This window comes from Leopardus geoffroyi, chromosome E3 (genome assembly GCF_018350155.1).
Source record: "Leopardus geoffroyi isolate Oge1 chromosome E3, O.geoffroyi_Oge1_pat1.0, whole genome shotgun sequence".
In the NCBI taxonomy this organism is placed as follows: domain Eukaryota; kingdom Metazoa; phylum Chordata; class Mammalia; order Carnivora; family Felidae; genus Leopardus; species Leopardus geoffroyi.
The window spans coordinates 29,291,474-29,311,637 of NC_059340.1; the positions used below are offsets into that span (position 1 = coordinate 29,291,474).

At 45.4% G+C, this 20,164-nt stretch overlaps 1 protein-coding gene across 10 annotated transcripts in view; it reads left to right on the forward strand.

Annotated features, from left to right (window-relative positions):
• MARF1 (meiosis regulator and mRNA stability factor 1) overlaps positions 1–20,164 on the forward strand; it is a 39,531-nt gene that overhangs the window by 10,532 nt on the left and 8,835 nt on the right. For 3 of the 10 annotated variants that reach the window (XM_045461826.1, XM_045461834.1, XM_045461825.1), the window contains exons 8-22: positions 1,033–1,461; positions 1,662–1,819; positions 1,907–2,065; positions 3,092–3,284; positions 4,003–4,181; positions 5,828–5,908; positions 7,983–8,219; positions 8,347–8,466; positions 9,098–9,273; positions 10,802–11,022; positions 11,740–11,882; positions 12,060–12,193; positions 14,174–14,376; positions 15,510–15,737; positions 18,937–19,167. In XM_045461826.1, coding sequence (XP_045317782.1) covers positions 1,033–1,461; positions 1,662–1,819; positions 1,907–2,065; positions 3,092–3,284; positions 4,003–4,181; positions 5,828–5,908; positions 7,983–8,219; positions 8,347–8,466; positions 9,098–9,273; positions 10,802–11,022; positions 11,740–11,882; positions 12,060–12,193; positions 14,174–14,376; positions 15,510–15,737; positions 18,937–19,167 — 2,892 coding nt within the window. The remainder of the gene's footprint in view (positions 1–1,032; positions 1,462–1,661; positions 1,820–1,906; positions 2,066–3,091; positions 3,285–4,002; positions 4,182–5,827; positions 5,909–7,982; positions 8,220–8,346; positions 8,467–9,097; positions 9,274–10,801; positions 11,023–11,739; positions 11,883–12,059; positions 12,194–14,173; positions 14,377–15,509; positions 15,738–18,936; positions 19,168–20,164) is intronic. The other 7 variants (XM_045461828.1, XM_045461831.1, XM_045461827.1 and 4 more) reach the window with 7 other exon arrangements.

Below are 20,164 nucleotides of genomic sequence, written 5' to 3' on the forward strand. Positions count from 1 at the left end.
GTGGGTTTGCATTCTTCTTTTGCTGCACTCTAATGTTAGCTTTTGGGGGCTGAAGACTGCCCTTAACGGGGTCACCAGGTGAGGCTGTTCTTTGTAGGAGGCTGGCCAGATTTTTGAAGTAAGGCTTAGAAATAGTTCTTTTCTTACCAGAGAATTGGCATGTATGAATTTTGTATGAATTTTGCTTTTAGCTTGTTTCACGGTATTGTGGGGAATTGGCTTGTAGGTTTATCTTCCCAACACCTCTGGTCAGTGTCTCCAAAGCCAGCAGTGTTTGTGTCAACTGGATGAAAGCAATAGGGAAAGATTTATTACGTCTTTTTCTTCCAGTCATGGGTAAAGAATATGGTGATGGTTTGCACACACTCATGTGGCTGCAGTCAGATAAACAGAGTAAATCGTACACGTCTTGGGCATTTAATCCTTAAACTTCAGTAGCCCTCTGAGCTGGTTTTGCATAGTTCTATTCCCCACCATGCATGTGCACGATTCAGAGCGGTTATTGCTACACCTGTAGCTTATTGAGCCACGTGCTAGGAGAAAGCTCGCTAGGAGAAAGCTCGCGTATTTCCAGCAGGGTGAGCATTCCTTATGGTCTTGATTTGGGAAAAGCACGTCTGCTACACTCTTGAGCTGCATTTCAGCCATTTGGAGAATATACATATGATTCCTAAAGAAATTGGCATTTACTTTTCTAGCCTCAGAGGCCTTTAAGTCGAATGTAGTATTTTAGGTCAGAGATGGCCCACTTTTGAGGTCCCTGTTCTTCATGGTTAAAAAGAAGAAAAAGACTTGATTATTCAGAGCATTAAATCTTGCCATTCTCATTGGCCAGAGTGGTACTTTAAGGTACATTTCCCTCTTTCTGGGTTTTTTCCGTTTAAGTAAGTTCACCGTCTTCCCTCAAGATGATTACCACCTCCCCTCCGAGGTTGTTAGCTTAAGTTTGGAGATCACTCCTTGTTCTTCTAATTTTGTAATTGAATGTGTGCCCTTGAGTTAACCCGTTGTAACCCTTTTCCTCTGTATCAGCAGTGCCACACTCTGCTCTATGTTTATAACCTACCAGCAAATAAAGATGGCAAGAGCATCACCAACAGGCTCAGGCGCCTGTCTGATAATTGTGGTGGGAAAGTGCTGAGTATCACAGGCTGCAGTGCAATTCTCCGCTTCATAAACCAAGATAGTGCAGAACGGGCTCAGAAGCGAATGGAAAACGAAGATGTCTTTGGTAATAGGATCATTGTGTCATTTACTCCAAAAAATAGAGAACTCTGTGAAACAAAGAGTTCCAATGCAATTGCTGATAAAGTGAAGTCTCCCAAAAAACTTAAGAATCCAAAATTGTGCCTCATCAAAGATACAAGTGAACAATCTTCCAGTGCCAAAGCCACGCCTGGAAAAGGGTCGCAGGCAAATTCTGGATCTGCTACAAAAAACACAAATGTTAAAAGTTTACAGGTAACTTTGATACCTCTTGCTTTCTGAAGTTTACGGTAGGTTCGGTTTCTTCTTCTCCGTGTTTTACATGCCCGCTTGCTTTCGGCATGTCCTTTTTTGTTTTCCGTTTTTGACAATTCTCAGTTACGTGTTTTCTGTACAGGGTTTAACACATCTTGGTCGCTTCAGTTTTAAATTCCGCTGCGCTTGTCTCTTTTAAGGAGCTCTGCCGCATGGAGTCAAAGACTGGCGCTAGAAGCAGTGACTCCCAGCAAGGCCACCTGAGGCTGGTGGCGCCTCCCCACAGAAGCTTGAGCGCTGCAGCGCCCGCACCCAAAAACTCGGGGACGGCAGAACCCACTTACAAAACCAACCCGAAGTAGGTTACGTTACTCTTCCTCACGGCCTCTTGTCTAATGTGAAGGCAAGCACGTGACCTTTTCCCTTCATGTGTTCCCTCCATTAGGAAAGAGAACCCCTGTCCCCGGAGTGTCACCAGCTCTCCTGTAGAGAACAAAGAGAAAGAGGAGACTCCGTTCCAAGTGAGTTACCCATCTGCTTTCAGCAAGCTGATCACGTCACGGCAAGTCAGTCCCCTGCTCGCAGCACAGTCTTGGTCTTCTCGGTGAGTCCACCTGCTTGATCGTGGGGTGCTTGCGTGCAGTAGCAGGGATGATGACACGATGCTGGTTCAAAGGAACTCCGGCGACGCAAGTGCAGGAATACAGAAATAAGAGATGAGTCCTCCCCTGCTCGTCCTCCAGCCCCCCTTCCTCAGGCCATCTTAGCTTACAATGGGGGGCCGTGCTCCTCAGCGTCTCTCCCCTCCACGTGGGAATCTGGGTAAGCAGAGATCACAGAAACTTAACTCGGACTCCCTGGCCATGATGGGAGGCACGTGTAGATGTCCTTACTGTTTCCTCCTCACTTTGTCGTGTTGGGGAAGCAGCCCCAACTACACGTGCCCTGGTTATTCTTATTCACAGGGTAATTGCAGGGAGTCATTTGAGAAGCAGGAGTGGGGGGCAGTCTGTAGAGCACTGTACTTACCCAAGTAACGCTTACCTTATCTAAGCTCTCCAGACTCACACTGAGTACTTCTGGAAGCTTGGAGGACAGGAGCCATGAGGCCACGTTGCACCTTGTGAACTCCTTCACGCATTGTATTTGTTGCGCTGAGTTGCTGAAGGCTCGCTCCAGAAAGTGACTTTGGATCTGCAAAGTTAAAATTAAAAATTCTCATAAAAGACTACAACACGTGAGCGACAGTAGTGTTTTCAGAGCCAGGGAGAAGTTAAATGACTTTTATTGGTATCGCAGGCTAATTCACCAAGAATCAATGCCCAGAGTAGAAAATGAATTCACCGGGTCTGCCTATAATTTCTGCCTCTAGTTTTAAATAATCCAATGAAAGAATATTTGGTATTAAATTGTGTACTGGTTGTTAATAACAGGTCAATAGGTAGTACTTTTGGAAATAAGTCTAAATCAGTGTACATTTAAGATAAAAATGCATTTGAAAACCGAATATTCTGCTTGGTTGCATTACGGAGAGCTGTTTTTACATATAGCTTCAAACAGAGCCTAAGTGATTTAAACTAAGTAAATAGAATAACAGTTTTTAAAAATACTCCACCATGTATGTTTTAAGCAGGAGTATGTCTCCAAACCTTTTAAACAGAGCGTCCCCACTTGCTTTCAACATTGCAAATTCGAGCATTGGTGCTGACAGCCCAGACCCGTTTGCAAATGGTGCTGACATCCAGATCAGCAACATCGACTACAGATTATCCCGGAAGGAGCTGCAGCAGCTTATGCAGGAGGCATTTTCTAGGCACGGCAAGGTAACCTTCTCACCCCCTCTTGCCTTCCTTTTACCCTTTGCTAGCGCTTCAAGTCGGGAGAACGTAGTTCAACACACGTAACCGCAGCCAGGATAGACGTATCACTGAATGAGTTTGAACTCCTTCCTTTTTCCTGTGGCCTGCTCACGGTGATGCTATACTTGTAGTTTTTAGGGCGTAGCCCCGGAGAGCAGGAGACCTAGGGGAGAGGCCCTCGTGGTCACGGGCACGGATTTAAGTGGCACTTTGGGGAATAAAACTCTGATGGATTTTACTTCACTCTGGCTGCTAAAATACAGAAGTAGGATTCTAAAGTAATGTTGGCTGTTTTTGTGAGTATCTTACTGTGTCTGATGGGGTTTTTAGGTGCCGTTTGCTAGAAGTGCACCTCTTCCAGGTGATTAAAATGGCTATGCCCCGGGTGTCTGCAGGGTCTGGAGAAGACCCCAAGGACTCCTCGCACATATTGGCTCCCGAGCCTGCATCAGAGAGCTGCGCGTGCCAGAGCACGCAGGCAGGCCGGGCCGATTTCACGTCTCTGAAGGTCACCCAGTCCTGGTTCACTTAGGTTTTGCTTGGCAGAAGCGTAGCATTCAGACACGTTCCCTCACAGAAGCACGGAAGTCCACAGACGTGTTCCTTCATAATTCACCTTCAGGTTGAAGCTGACAGGGTTCGGGGTAGACCTAGCATTCCCTTTTCCTTTTTACTGCTGTAGGTGAAGAGTGTTGAGCTCAGCCCCCATACAGATTATCAGCTCAAGGCTGTTGTTCAGATGGAGAACTTACAAGAAGCAATCAGTGCGGTGAATAGCCTCCACAGATACAAAATTGGCAGCAAGAAGATCCTGGTCTCACTTGCCACAGGAGCTGCTAATAAATCACTCTCTTTACTGAGGTAAAAACAAACCATTTATTTCAGGAAATAACTTCTTGGCCCAGAAACAACTTTGGAAAAAATAAAATAGATTTCATCACATTCCCAACCCTCTTTGATGATTACACACGCAGCAATGTTTATTCTCAGTTGTGACAGAACTTAGAAAATGAGCTAGAAGGTAGCAATAAGCTGGTTAGAATAATTCAACTCTGACTCAAGTCCACTACTCAAAGGTGAAGTACAGCTTAAACTTGGCAGGCGGTTAGGAGTAAAATAATACACCGCATATCCAGAACAGGTTCTAAAAATAGTAGCCCTCTACAGTAAATGTTTATAAGCCTGGAAAGTCCGAAATGTTCCCTTCAAATCTTAGGAGAAGGTGGGTTTGTCTGTAGAGGGTAGATCTACAAAGCTGCAAGCTCTCAACCTGCAGATATATCCTTAGCATCAAATAGACCCTCAGCTCTGTAAGTCTGCCTTCAACCCTGTCAATTGTAGGAATCTGGTGGTGCTTTCATTCTTAATGTGCTTTGATTCTTCTTCGGCTTTCCCTGTTTTGGGGACAACTAGTAAAACAGAACTCACTCCTAAAAATCTGTTGAAACTCTCAAAGATCTTTTTCCGTAATGTGTACTTCACCATTATTTTAAATTATGTTTTTTTCCCCTAGAATAAAAATAATAATGCTCATTGAAGAAACTTTGGAAAGGTCAGAAATACAAAAGAAGCTGGGGGGTGGGGGGTGGGCGTGGTGGGAATCCATAATCCTGTGGCTCGAAGCCAGTCATGCAACGGTTTGCCTATTTGTTTTCTTCTGATCGTTCTTGGCTGCCTTTTTTAAAACTATAGTCGGGATGATATTGTATCTGCTTGTGTATCCTCCACTGTGGGAATTCTATGTCCACGTCTCTAACACGTGACACACGACGTGGCAGGAGCCATTCAAGCTGTTCTGCCTTTTTTTCCTGTTAACAAGGTGTTTGTCTCATTTGAGCGGTCAGTGTCCTTCTGATACACAGGTGTGAAAAGTGCTCTGCTTGAGTCTGATAAAAATCCCAGTGTCTGGCTTTACATTCTTTAATCACCTTGTCCCTAAAGTCATTTTTTTTTCAAGGTTTTCCAGAAAATAAATTTTGACATACCAGAAACTGGTAAATTTATGTTGTGTATACAGTTGACCCTTGAACAGCTCAGGGGTTAGGGGTGCCCCCCCCCATGCAGTCAAAAATCCCCATATAACTTCTGATTCCCCCAAATCTTAACTACTAATCGCGTACTGTACTGTTGACTGGAAGCCTTTACTGATAATGGTAACATAAACAGTTGCTTAACACCTAGGTTGTATGTGTCCTATGCTACGTTCTTACAATGAAATAAGCTAGGAGAAAGAAAATGTTTCCAAAATCATAATGACGAGAACATACATTTATAGTACTGTACTGCATTTATCGAAAGAAATCCACATATAAGTGGACTCGTGAAGTTCAAACCCATGTTATTCAAGGGTCAACTGTACATTGTGTTAATCAGTTTTATGAACTCTGTTTTTGTTTTTGTTTATTTTTCCGCTCCCTATGAACTGTGTTTTTAAAATACCACTTGGAAATCCTCTGTTGATATCGAATGACATCTGTTTTCTAATTGAGTAAAATTTTGTTTTACAGTGCAGAAACAATGTCTATTCTTCAGGACGCTCCTGCCTGCTGTCTGCCTCTTTTTAAATTTACAGATATCTATGAAAAAAAGTAAGTTAGGTTTATTTATTTATTTTTTTTCATTGATCTGGTCAGTACTGATTGGCAGCTTCCAGAATTCCTATATTAGTTGGTGATTGGCATAAATCTCTTGAGGAAAAGCTGTTGAGGACTATTTCCAGCCTGGTGGAGGAAATGACGTAAAGACAATGGTATCCAGATTCACGTTTCTATTTTAACATACATTTTAAAAACGTCTTTCATTTTTAAAAAATTTAGACCTCAGTCCCTAAAGCTGTATGTTTTTCCCATTGACTGATTCGTTTTGTTCATCACTGAATGAACATTTTCGAGCACCTTCTAGGCTGTAAGCTCTAGGACAACAAGGACTGGATCTGACTTATGACCATCTCTTCAGGACCCAGGGCTTAGTAGATGCTCAGGAAGTATGGGTGGTATGGAAGTCTAGGGGCACCCGGCTGGCTCAGTTGGTGGAGCGTGTGACTCTTGATCTCAGGGTTGTGAGTTCAAGCCCCACGTTGGGTGCAGAGATCACTTTTAAAAACAATATCTTTTTTTTTTAATTTATTTATTTAAATTGAAGTTAGTGAACATACAGTGTAGTCTTGGTTTTAGGAGCATAACCCAGTGATCTAGCACTTACATAGAACACCCAGTGCTCATCCCAACAAGTGCCCTCCTTAATGCCCATCACCCATTTAGCCCATCCTCCCCAAAATAAAATCTTTAAAAAGTCGGAGCCTCTGTGGAGAGTGCGGAGCTGGGAAGACACGATCCTTGTCCTTGAGCTTCTGTCTGGAAGGGAAGAGGAAATACTCGTAAATCATCACATAGAACAAAGAAAACTATCCCTAAGTGAGTGAGGAGGAGAAAATGCTATAAGGATGGAAAAAACAAAGAGCTGGACTGTTACTCTGAAGCCCCGGAGCCCTGAGTAGTGGCGGAACAACGGGCCATGTGGTGGTGGTACAAGCTGAGATGGAATGAACAGGGCAGAGAAGGACACAAAGAAGGGACAGTGCTGTCCCAGTCCTGGGTCCAAGCAGATGCTGTTGGAACACCGAAGTTTCAGTTGTCAGTGAAATAGGACATTGTGACTAGTTTTATGTAGCAGGCAAGGTGGAGAGGAGAGGCAATTTGATTCTGAGTTGTTTTGTCCTGGCTGACTGAGAGGATGCTAGTATGGTTAAACCAGAAATAGAAAATAAAGAAAGCCTGTCCAGAAAGTGCAGTGAGGTTTTGACCTTGGCTTGGGCATTGGAGATAATGAAGATGTGACCGTTACTTTCCTAAAGGGGATCAGGAGAGGCAGGGAAGCAGGGAGGGGGTGAGGGGAAGCCAAGAGAAGGGCAGAACTGGATGGAATACCACCTGGGACCGGAAGCAGGAGAGAACCAGGAGGTGAGGGTGTTACCAGGACATGCGGGGATGGCTGGCGTCATTGAGGGAGCGCAGAATGTGGCATGGGGTTTTGGGGGGAGGGGAGGAGGAAGCCGCTGGTGACTTGAGAGCCATCCCTCCCGAGTCCTGTGGATAAAATCCTGGAGGGAAAAGGATATGAACTCAAATCTGTCTGCCTTCCAAGCCTGTGCCTTTAAGCTCCCAAGTATGAAAGATACACACACGGTGGGGGGATGATTGAGGAGTCCAGTCTCAGGAAGTGTGGGTCTCAAGGTTCAGGAATAGGTGAGGTGAGGGAGTAGCTGGAAAGGAGCCTCCCTCTTCTGAGGTAGCAGAGCAGAGATGGGGAGGGGTGGTACAGAGGGATTTCCAGCTTGGGGAGTGGAGTCAAAAGAGGTCACGTCAGATAGCTTTCCATCTGAGGCAGTGAGGTGAGGTCATATGCAGCAACTGCAGGGGTTCGAGGGTTAGGTAGCAAATGACATAATGACTGATGGGCAGTGAGCCAGAGGTGACTCAAAGGAAGTGCCAAGTGTCACTGGCTTGGGAGTGAAAGAATTTAGAGTAGAATTAATCCCATCTTACTTTTGAAGAGGTGGAGGAACCGTTCTTAGCAGTAGCCCTTTACTTAATCAATACAGGCGTTTCTGTGTAATCAGAGAACATTCCAAGTCAACTTCTGTCCCCTTATCCTTGGTTTTAGATTTGGGCACAAGTTGAACGTGTCGGATTTATATAAGTTAACAGACACAGTGGCAATCCGCGAACAAGGAAACGGAAGACTGGTGTGTCTGTTGCCCAGCAGTCAGGCCCGGCAGAGCCCCTTGGGGTCTTCGCAGTCACATGACGGCTCCTCGACAAATTGCAGCCCAATTATATTTGAAGAGTTAGAATATCACGAGCCTGTCTGCAGACAGCATTGCCCCGATAAGGACTTCAGGTAGAACCTCATTTCCTTCTAGAAATAATCCTTGTGTATAAGGTCCTTGAACGTCTGTTAGTTACCTTGAAGACCTTTTAGACCACTGAGAAACGTCAGCTAACTGTTTTTGTTCTCTTTTCTGTAGTGAACACGAATTTGATCCAGACTCCTATAAGATTCCTTTTGTGATCCTCTCTTTGAAGACATTTGCGCCCCAGGTTCATAGTCTTCTGCAGACACATGAGGGCACCGTGCCTTTATTAAGGTGAACATGTCAAAGCCATTGAGATATGAGGCCTTAGTTCTCCTCTTGCTAGAAAGTCTGCCCTCTGCCCACACCTCTTCCCAAGCAAGTATTATAGAATGCTTCATCCTAACATTTTTAGCACCTTGCAGTCAAAGTAGATCTGAAATAGGATCCATTCACTCAATACTTGAACAAGAAAATTTGTGCAGGTTTTTAGAAACATAAGCAATGAATAGGAAAGCTTGTTCTCCACAAAGACGAGAGTATTGTAAGTGCTGTACTACAGGTGCACACACGTGCTAGAGGAGGGTACACAGCCCTCAGCCCCGGGCTGCACAATTTGAGAGAGAAAAGCCACTAATGCGTTGAAGCAGGTAAATCACTGACCGAGCGCCCAGTTGCCTTATTTTTAACACCCTCTGCTGGGAAAATTGTCTAGGAATTTCTGGTCTTATCAGACTGCATCAAAGAGGTCAGTGCCACAGTGATTGTCTCCCCTGCCTCGGACCTTAATTCTGATGTTCAAACCCAGATCCTGGGGATTTAAACAGAAATTACTTATTTGTGGATACGTTAAGATAGAGATTTCTGTTTAGCAGGTGCTTTGCTTTTCCATTATTGTAATTACCCTTCTTTTTCCCCACTTCAGCTTTCCAGATTGTTATGCTGCAGAGTTCGGTGAACTAGAAATAGTGCAGGAAAATCAAGGGGGTGTCCCCTTAGAACACCTCATCACCTGTGTTCCAGGTGTAAACATCGCCACTGCACAGAATGGCGTCAAAGTGGTCAAATGGATTCACAACAAGCCCCCACCTCCAAACACAGGTAGGAGGCAGGTATCGGATGTTTCTGAGCCACCACCTACTAGGAGAGGAGGCTGTTGGCTTTTATCTTCCACAGCAGCCCTGTTTGCCAAGCACAAAGCACTGTGGATGTCTCCTTTGATCTTTTTTTTTTTTAATGTTTGTTTATTTTGAGGGAGAGAGAGGTGCATGCCCATGCACTCGAGTGAGGGAGGGGCAGAGCTAGAGGGAGAGAGAATCCCAAGCAGGCTCCATGCTGTCAGCTCAGAGCCTGATGAGCCCAAGAACCGTGAGATGGTGAGCTGAGCCGAAATCAGAGAGTCGGATGCTTACCCAACAGCCACTCAGGCGGCCCTCCTTTGATCTTTTAAAAACTGCTCTCTAAAGTGCTGAAGGTTTGGCAGAACAAGACTTTTGGGGAGTACCAGCATAAGCTATGTAAAAAAAGGAAAATCCGCATTTCACAATGACGAATCTCTTTAGCCCTACCTAATTTTGTGAGACTTTTTGGCTTGTCAGTTGGCTAGCCTTTTAAAAATAGTTTCAAGTAGTTGAAGGAAATCTCTCTAAATGCAGATTTACCTGTGAAATTCATTGTGGTCAACATTTCTGACTTTGATAAATCTGAAAACAGATTTAGCTGTTAGTATAAAAGACCAGGAAATGTGAACCTAGATTTGGGTGGGTTGCTGAGTTCTGGGCACCCCTGAGTCGCAGGTGTCTAATCCCACGACCTGTGAACAGCACTGCAAATCGTTGCCGCTATATGCACATTTCCTTCTCTTTGACCCTAAATACTTCCTCCCTTTCTCTCCCTCTATAGGAAGAAGGGTAAGGTAAACCAGGGAAGGAGAAAGACTGGTAGCAACGCTGCTTGCCACCTTCTCCTGCCTTCCCCTCAGCCCTGGCCCATGCAGGCTCCCGGGCCTGTGCTGTTTCTCCTTCCTCCTGTGTCGTTAGCCTGCCAGTGTCTTAGAAAGGTTTTTGTCTGCTTATACTTTTATAATGAAAACTTTTTCTCAATTACATGGGCGTTCAAGAAAAATTTCTTTCTTACTCTTATATCAGCTAGTTTTACATTGCTGCTTTCCGTGATTTTCTGGGTAATGTTTTCAGCTTCCACATGGGTTAGCTCGGCTCTTCTGGGCTACCTGCTTGCTGACCATCTATAACTTTGTTTCTGTGGGAAAGTATGCTCCGCAGGACCAAGATGCAAATGAGTCGTTGAAATACAACGAGTTTATAAGGTGGAAACTTGCTGTGGAATTTCACTTCTGCTTTAAGTTAACACTATGCTGAACTATGCTTTGACTACTGGACTTCGAGAAATAGTGGGAAAACATCTGCCAGCCCATAAAGAAGTTGGGCTGGCCCATTGATTATTATATAGAACCTGAATATAGATGCTGAGAAGTAAAGAGGCCCTTTGGTCTCATCTGCGTCGTCATGGGTGAGCTCAGGCGAGCGAGTGCAAGGTTGGTTACCTTTGTTTCAGAGGTAAGATCCCACTTTATATCTTAGGAATGCTCTCTTTTTCTCCCCCTGTCTAGATCCTTGGCTTCTGCGTTCTAAAAGTCCTGTGGGTAACCCCCAGCTGATCCAGTTTAGCAGGGAAGTGATTGACCTGCTAAAGAGCCAGCCGTCCTGTGTGATCCCAATTAGTAATTTCATCCCGTCCTACCACCATCATTTTGCAAAGCAGTGCCGGGTATCAGACTATGGATATTCCAAGCTGATAGAATTACTGGAAGCTGTGCCTCATGTGTTGCAGGTAAGGAGAGTTCAGGAATTATTATTATTTTAAAGACGAGAATGTTCCTCTGTGGCTTTGGCTACCTCAGCCGAAGAAATGGGTTAGCTGGTAACCTCATCCAAGATGGCTTCTTGGTTTTTGCAGAAAGCTGTGAGTTTCAACTTAAAGAACGAACTCCTTAGAGCCCTGTGAAGTGTTTTTCTTCTAATCTGTGTAGACTGACCTCCCTTCTCCTAACCCAGAGCTCTCCAGGGTTGTTCACTCTTACAGAGGAGCTTTCGAGAACTCGGGCTTACCTCTCGTAAATGAGTGAAAGACGAGCTCCTGGGCTGGAGCCTCATGTTGGTTCCTAAGGAATCTTTCTTTACCTGTTAACCTAGACTGTTATATAGCTTCCTACCTGTAAAACAGCTTCCCACTTGTAAAATGGCTTGGAATACCTTAGCTGTCTTTTGTAGACAAAATTAGTTGCTTTTTGTGTCTGTATTCACAACTATTTGAGGAGGGGTATGAAGGGCAAACGAAAAGGGGGTGGGGGTTCCCAGGCACTTGAGCAGATGTTCATTTTGAACATCTACATTCTGTTGATCTACATGTGTTTGAAAATGCAGATATCACACATAAAGGGGCTTATTGTCTGAAAGCGGTAACAGGAGAGAGAAAATGCCATCAACCAGAAAGTCAGAATGTGCCAAGGTCTTACGAGTGTAAATAATCAAAGTGTTTGATTTACAGATCCTCGGAATGGGCTCCAAAAGGTTGTTGACCCTTACCCACAGGGCCCAGGTGAAGCGCTTTACTCAGGATTTACTAAAACTTCTCAAATCCCAAGCCAGCAAACAGGTCATTGTGAGGGAGTTCTCACAGGCTTACCATTGGTGAGTTGATGAGAGGGGGGGAAAAATAAAAGCAAATATTTTAAGACACTTTTTCTTCCCACAAATCTAAAATAATTACCTAACGTTTTCTATTTAACATTCTTTTGGAAAACTTACAAAGTTTATTTAGCAAGTGATATGTCTCATTCTTTACCCATTTACATGGTTAAATTCTAGGTGTTTCTCAAAAGACTGGGATGTCACTGAATATGGTGTTTGTGAATTGATTGATATCGTATCAGAGATTCCAGACACAACCATCTGCTTGTCCCAACAAGATAGTGAAATGGTGATTTGTATCCCCAAAAGAGGTATGTTGACCTTAATGTGCTGAAGACAGTTGCATATCTCAGTGGTTATCTTAACGTGTTATCACATATCCTTTTCCCTGCCCCCATGGTTCCTGCAGATTCCATGGAAGGAGCAGTGTGAAAACTGTGTGCTGTGCAGTGGATCGTAGGTTCTTCAGAGCAGGGAAGCCACTCACCAATAAGGAAAAGCTGGTTTTTTAGAATTTAGAATTTAGAATTTTCCCTCCAGGGGGAAGAGGGGCATAACCAGCACTTTGCCAAAATGCCTTCTTCAGCCTGTCTATGGCTGTTGACACCATAATTATCCATCTGAGAGTCGGTTACCATGGCTCTTGCTTGACTCTTATCTTTAACTGAGCTACCTTACCATGCACTCTGAAGAAGGAAAGAAGGCTCAAGCATATGTTTTGCTTTATCTTTCATATTTTGGCCACTCTGGTTGAGGTCTGGGAGCTAGGGTAGGTGAAATTACATCTATCTACTGTCCTCTTCTCCCACTGTTATTAATCGGTGATTCTTAACCTGTGTTCCTGCAGAACACTGATATTCATGAAATTATGGCACTCCAGAGCTTTTGGAGTGAGTAATGTCGGTCTTCTGATTCTCATTTAAAAATCAATAGAGGGGCACCAGGCTGGCTCATTTGGAAGAGCATGTGACTCTTCATCTGGGGTTATGAGTTCAAGTGCCACATTGGGTGTAGAGGTTACTTAAATTTTTCTTTCTTAATCTTTTTTTTTAATTTTTTTTTTTTTTGAACGTTTATTTATTTTTGGGACAGAGAGAGACAGAGCATGAACGGGGGAGGGGCAGAGAGAGAGGGAGACACAGAATCGGAAACAGGCTCCAGGCTCTGAGCCATCAGCCCAGAGCCTGACGCGGGGCTCGAACTCACGGACCGCGAGATCGTGACCTGGCTGAAGTTGGACGCTTAACTGACTGTGCCACCCAGGCACCCCTTAAATCTTTTTATTTTTTATTTTTTTAGAGCTTGTGAGCAGGGAGAGGGGCTGGGTGGAGGGGAGAGAGAGAGAGAGAGAGAAAGAGACTCTTAAGCACGTTCTGTGCTTAGTGTGGAGGTTCAGATCCCACAACCCTGGGAACCTGAGCTGAAATCAGGAGTCGGGTGCTCAACTGACTGAGCCACCCAGGTACCCCTAAAAAAAAAAAACTTTTAAAAAATTTCTTTTTGTTTTTTAAACGTTTATTTATTTTTGAGAGAAAGAGACACAAGCAGAGGACAAGCAGAGGAGGGGCAGGGAGAGAGGGAGACAGAATCCGTGAAGCAGACTCCACGCTCTGAGTTGTCAGCACAGAGCCCAATGCAGAACTCGACCTCACAAACCGTGGGATCATAACCTGAGCTGAAGTTGGGCAATTAATTGAGCCACCCAAGCGCCCTAAAAACTTCCAAAAAAAATTACATACATAAAAATTAATTGAAATAAAAAGTGAAATGTTAGCTTTTATTGCCCTGTGCGTTTGTTAAACTTTTGTTGCCTGATACTCTTTTTGCTAACAATTTTAACTGAAGGTCAGAAGAATAAACAAAGCATGTGGCTATTCAGAAGTGCGAGTTTACAGAAATAATTTCTAGGTTATTTTTACAAGTACCGAGACCTGTCATGTACATGCTCGTACGTGTCAGGCTCCTATATATGGGATAGGGGTGGGAGACAGGGAGCTAGAAAAAGTATGTCCAGCTTGCAAGGTGAAATTACATGGGTATGTATGTATATTTCACTGTGTACCATAATAGTTTCCTGGCCTCCGGGTATTGTGTCCTTGAATGAGTTTGAAAACCATTCTGCAGAGAGAGCATATGAATGTGTTTGTCTTAGGCTGTGTGCATTTGGAAGGCAAAGATGATACCTCTTGTAATCTGTACATAGGACTAACTATACCACTAATGTTCAACACAAATCAATGGAAGACTGTGATGACTGATCAATTTTTTTTTTTTTTTTTTTTTTTTTAAAGAACGTACCCAGGATGAAATAGAAAGGACAAAGCAGTTCTCCAAGGATGTTGTTGATTTGCTGCGGCACCAACCCCATTTCCGGATGCCCTTTAACAAATTTATCCCCTCCTACCATCACCACTTTGGCCGGCAGTGTAAACTTGCATACTATGGGTTTACTAAACTACTTGAACTTTTTGAAGCCATACCTGATATTTTACAAGTGAGTAGAGATTCCAATGATATTTTTCTAAACAATATATGGGAGAATTTTTTTTTCTTTCTCTCAGGCCTCTTTTCCTGGGAAGTAAGTAGTTAGGAAATAGGAAAACTTGAAGTATTTTGATCAGAGAAGCTATGTTTTTGCTCATTAGTATTTTAAGGTAAGTGTGGGGTTTTTTTTCCCCTTCAATGAAGAAAGAAACCATCTTCAAATTTATTTTAGAGTAATTATTGTCAAAAGATGAAATAGTTTGATTCTTTTTAATTGTTTGATTTCTTAAATGGAATGTTTTTCCATTAGTGCCGTATTTTTCAAATCTCTTAGGTTGGTCCTGGGGATGCGTACGCGAGGTGATATGAATGCTTAGCTGTTAAGCCATTGCTAAGTTAAACCAGATTTTTGTTGTTAATTTTATTAGCATTTGTGATTTTTAAAATTTATTTATCTTTGAGAGAGAGCGATACCGGAGTGCAAGCAGGGGAAGGGCAGAGAGAGAGGAAGGGACAGAATCTGAAGCAGGCTCCAGGCTCTGAGCTGTCAGCATAGAGCCTGATGCAGGGCTCAAACTCACAAACCAAGAGATTATGATCTGAGCTGAAGTCAGACGCTTAATGGACTGAGCCACCCAGGCCCCTAAAGTGCTTTTAAAATTCTTCTTGGGGCGCCTGGGTGGCTCATTCGGTTAAGCGTCTGACTTCAGCTCAGGTCCTGATCTCACAGTCTGAGTTTGAGGCCTACATCAGGTTCTGTGCTGACAGCTTAGAGCCTGGAGACTGCGCCGGTTTCCTGTTCTCCCTCTCTGCCTACCCCTCCCCTGCTCATGCTCTGTCTCTCTTGCTCTCAAAAATAAATAAACATAAAAAAATTTTTTTTTAAATTCCTCCTGTGTGTGGTCAAATACACATTACTTTGTTAACCCTTTTTAAGTGTGCAGTTAAGTGGTGGTAAATGTATCACATGCTGTGCAACCAATTTCCAGAACTTTTTCATCTTGCAGAACTGAAGCTCTATATCCATTAAAGAACACCAAAGTGCTTTTCCATTACTAACCGAATACATTTCCATGCCACTTAATTCTATGAACAATCATAACTTGTTCAATCTCGCCTTCTTCCTGCTGTGTGTTTTCCAAGGTATTGGAATGTGGAGAAGAAAAAATCCTCACTTTGACAGAGGTAGAACGATTCAAAGCTCTTGCTGCCCAGTTTGTCAAACTCCTTCGGTCCCAAAAAGATAACTGCCTTATGATGACAGATCTGCTTACGGAATACGCTAAAACTTTTGGTTACACGTTTCGTCTCCAAGACTACGATGTCAGTTCAGTTTCAGCTTTAACTCAGAAGCTCTGCCATGTTGTAAAGGTTAGCAGATTTTTATTTGCACGACAGTGTGACTTCATCTTCGCTGGGGTGTTTTCCTGTGCTTTAGCGTTTCTTTGTTCACACCTTGCAGTAGTTTCTGTTTCACAGTAAGTGCTTTGTTTGCTATTAATACCTTATTAGGTAATAGGAGATTACACTAATAGGGGCTCTGGTTTGGCAGCTAAGATTTTTGGTCTTGCTTCTGTGTGTTTATTCAGGGCCTTGTCAAAGGAATGACTCTGAACTGATGAGGTGTCTTTTATCCGAGGATGTTTTTTTCCTCAGGTATATTCTTCTAAATGGATCATCGTTTCTGAAGTTTTGGGGAGGCTGTAATCCCAGATCTCTTTCCCCACAGATTCTGACTCACTCGAGTAGATTTAGGAGCAGGCTAGGCTCACAACAGCCCTTGTTGCTGGTAACACGGGATTGGAGAGGGTAACTTCCTCTTCCTTCCTGCCCTGGACTGAACTAACCCTCCCTGTCCTAGACTGAGCAGCTGGGTGGTTTCAGGCTGCCTCCAGCCTGGGGCCAAGAAAACTCACTAAGAGGAGGCAGAGTGGAAGTGCCACCAAGAGGGGCAGCCCTGGTTACAGACGTGGAAGGGATGCATTCACGTCCTGTCCAGTTGAGGGGAGAACCTTCACAGCACCCAGAGTAGGGAGGACGCTAGGAGTGTGGCCCTCCCAATCCAAGGAGGAGAAACGGCCAGCACTGTCACCTGCTGGGACGAGTGAGGCAGGGACTAATGTGACCTTCGGGCCTGGCTACATGGAGGAACTTGGTGTTGCTGGCCGGGCGGGGTCACCACCAGTGAGTGGGGACCAGAGGCACACTGAGCAGGTTAAGGCATGAGGAGGAGTAGGAGGCAAGAAAATGGTGACAGGTAATACAGGCTTTCAGCTTGTCTCCTTGTGAAGGGGCAGCGGGAGTGCACAGTGGCGGCAAGGCCACGGGACCGAGTGAGCCCATGAGCTTTCTGTGGCTGCTTTGCTCCCAGGTGGAGAGACCCCCGCATGGTTGAGAGCCGCCAGGAAGGATGTGCTCAAGGGAGAGGAGAGAAATACACAGACAAGAGGTGGTGGGGTGGGGTTTCCGAGGAGGCAGGCATGGGAATCGGCATTCAGCAGACGGCAGGGCACAGCCCTGATATTAGTGCTTCGACCAGAGGGAGGGAGTAGCGGGCGGATGTAGACACAGGGAAGTTTGCTGTTCCTCTCTGGAAAGAGGAGGGGGGTACCCACCACGAGCTATTTTTCTGTGAAGTGAAGGTGAGAGCAACTGCATAGAGAGAGGACGAAAGACACAGGATTCGAGATTGAGGCCCCTCATGGTATGGTGCGGTGTGGGGGGCCCGCCAGGACATGAGGCAGGGGCGCGGGGAGTAGGGGAGCCCCGCAGGAGGGAGGCGGTGCCCATAGCGCTACCCTGGGTTTGCTGCCGGCTCGGAAAGCAGACTGTCGGGCTCGAGGTGGGAGTTTGCCAGATGGTGCAAAGAAAAGGCACCAAAGGGACAAAGTTGTTTACAGAGCATGACAAGAGTGGTAATGAATTCATGGCCTATCAGCGCCAAGGTGGACACGAGAGGAAAGTGAAGAAGGCAGAGGGTTTTTAATTGGGAGGAGGTGCGAGTCCGTGCCGGTGAAGCTGGAGAAGGGGAGGAAGAGCCGATCATTCGTATCTCTTTTCCGTCTCCCACCCCAGCATCTGCCGCAGGCCTCCCTTGGCGCGCAGGGTGCACGGGAGGTTTGCATGAGCTACCTCGGCAGCGGGCGGTAGATGGCGAGATCCCATGTGCGACCTGGGAATGGGTGTCCACAGTGGAAGTCAGTGGAAGGGGTTATCCCCGGAGATGAGGAAGTTGAGGAACTGAAAGGCCACAGGACGGGAGGGGCCCCCTGGATACTCAGTCACCCAGCATAAAGGCAGTGGAGTGCTTCAGTGGGTAGCAGGACTCAGCCATGACCAGAGACTCTGATAAGCAAGGGCGAGTGAGTGGGAAGTTTGGGCGTAAGCAGTCAAGATGGGGGAGGATTGGAGAGGCTCCGGTGCGCTGCCCTGGCTGCTGCTGCATCTCCGGGAAGCTTCTGGGGAATGCTGAGAAGCGGACCCCTCCACCCTACCCCCCGAGATTCTGATGCAATTAGGCCCAGTGTGCTCTGAGCATTGGCATCTTTTATAAGCTCCCTAGAGGATTTGTTGCGTAGCATGGGTTCAGAATCAAGAGATGTATCTAAGTAGCCTCGAAAGAACAGGTTTTTATTTTTACTCCTTGAAAGGCTACAATAGTAGCAATGGTCTAGGCATTGAACAAGATGACTCAGACTCCCCTAGACCTGACTCTGTTGATAGGGGAAATCTGTCACCATGGTAACTGGTGTGGGGGTCTGCCCTCCATCCTCCTGCCTGGGCTCTGGGTGAGCATCCGAACCAGGGTCACAGTGGGATGGTGACAGTTCCTCAGGTGCTGCTCTGCCTGTGAGAGCCCAAAGCACACAAGCCTGTGGTGACCCAGCCCACGCCGAGGCACTGAGACCTGTGGTGTTGGCTGGAAAACCAGAGGGGAAAACACGTAGCAGTAAACCTTGGCTTACGTGCCAACACCTCAGCGGTGCACGTGCCTGTGGGTCTCAGTTACCAAACATCTGTTTCTTCACGTGCTCTTTGGTCCCCAAATGATAACCTCTGTCTTTTTCAGGAGCTTCCCCTTCCAGCGTGCTTCATCACTCAGACCCGTTATCTCCTTGAGAACCAGAAAGAATCGAGGGGTAGACATGTAGTCAGGAAAATACCCACTTACTGGCTAGTGATGATGGACTAGAAGAAAATGTGGGTGTCCTTAAAGTGGGCCTTCCATCCCTGCCCCAGTCTAGCACCTGGGACACAGTCCAAACCCCTCCCTTGCCTCCTCCCTGAGCGCAGCAACCTTCAGTTCAGGGGCTTGGGGAGTGGAAGGAGTGCCCTAAAAGAGGGCTGGTGTTGATGGAAGTTTCTGATTGTGGACCAGCAGAAAGGGAGAGAACAGCTCCTGCCCCGGTGTCCCCTGAAATGTTGGTCTGGTGTCCCATAGCAGCTGGAAAAGAAGAAGTTAGAAAATCTCCCTCTGTTGGTCTCACTAGCCCAAGGACAGTAGCTGAGTGGGTGTGGCATGGCACCCCTCTCTCTAGCTGGGAAAACACGTGGACTCTTGTCCTCCCAGGTTGCTGACATGGCATCAGGCAAACAGATTCAGCTGATCAACCGCAAGTCCCTGCGTGCTCTCACTGCCCAGCTGCTGGTGTTGCTGATGTCTTGGGAAGGAGCCGCCCACCTGTCTGTCGATGAGCTCAAGAGGCGTTATGAAACTACCCACAGTGCTCCCCTCAACCCATGTGAATATGGATTCATGACCTTGACCGAACTTCTGAAGAGTCTGCCCTACTTAGTGGAGGTATGAATATTGACAGTTCTGTGGAGCCGTCTTATGAGAACCGCTGAACCATATGTTTCTGGATCACTTGATGGTCTGGCTTAGAGGATGTAGAGCTGGAAGGGACCAGTCGGTCATCTCGTAGTTGAACAAACTGAGGCGTAGCAGGGGCGTGGGCACCTTGCCCAAACGAGTAGCAAGCTAAGAGGGAAGCCTGGGCCTCCTGAGTCTCAGGCTGGGGTGCTTTGTTATATACTGGCTGCAGTTTGCTACTGTTAGGTATGTCTGAATTAGATGGATTTTGTGGGGGCTCCGGGCGACTCATCAGTCAGGCACAGGTCAGAAAGGAAGGCTGGTCACCCAGGTTGCCTTTTAAGAATAGCACTTAAGGTTAGAAAAATCATAAGACAATACTACAGAAATAGATAAAGCCCCTTCCACCCCACAAAATTATCAAAATTGACCCTAGATGTTAAAAATTCGACCAGTTACCACCAAAGGGGCTATAAGATCGTTGAAATTTACGCCAGGACCAGATAGGTTCACAGTTGGATTTTTAACTGACTTTTAAAGCATAACTCCAACTTCCTAAGAACCATTCTAGGCCGTGTTGAAAGCACATAACTCACCACTTCATTTTATGAAGCCGAAGAAACTTTAATACCAAAACCTAAGAGTCCCCCAAAAAACAATGGTTCTAAGTAGGATATTAACCAGTAAAATCCAGCAACATAGGAAGAGAGTGGTATACCGTTGTTACCAAATAACCATGTGATTGATAACTAAATAATTAAAAGATACTGACAAAAAGTCTCTCCTTGGCCAAACTTAGGCCAGGCTTCTGGGAGCCGCCTTATAGACTAGACAGTGACCTTGGATGTCTTAGTAATTTTCCATCCACCAACACCCCCTCCCTCCTTGCCTATAAATCCCCACTTTTCTCTCTTGTATTCAGAATCGAGCCCAATTCTATACTGGGGTTCTTTCTTTTCCTTTGTTGTGGTAGTTCTTAAGTAAA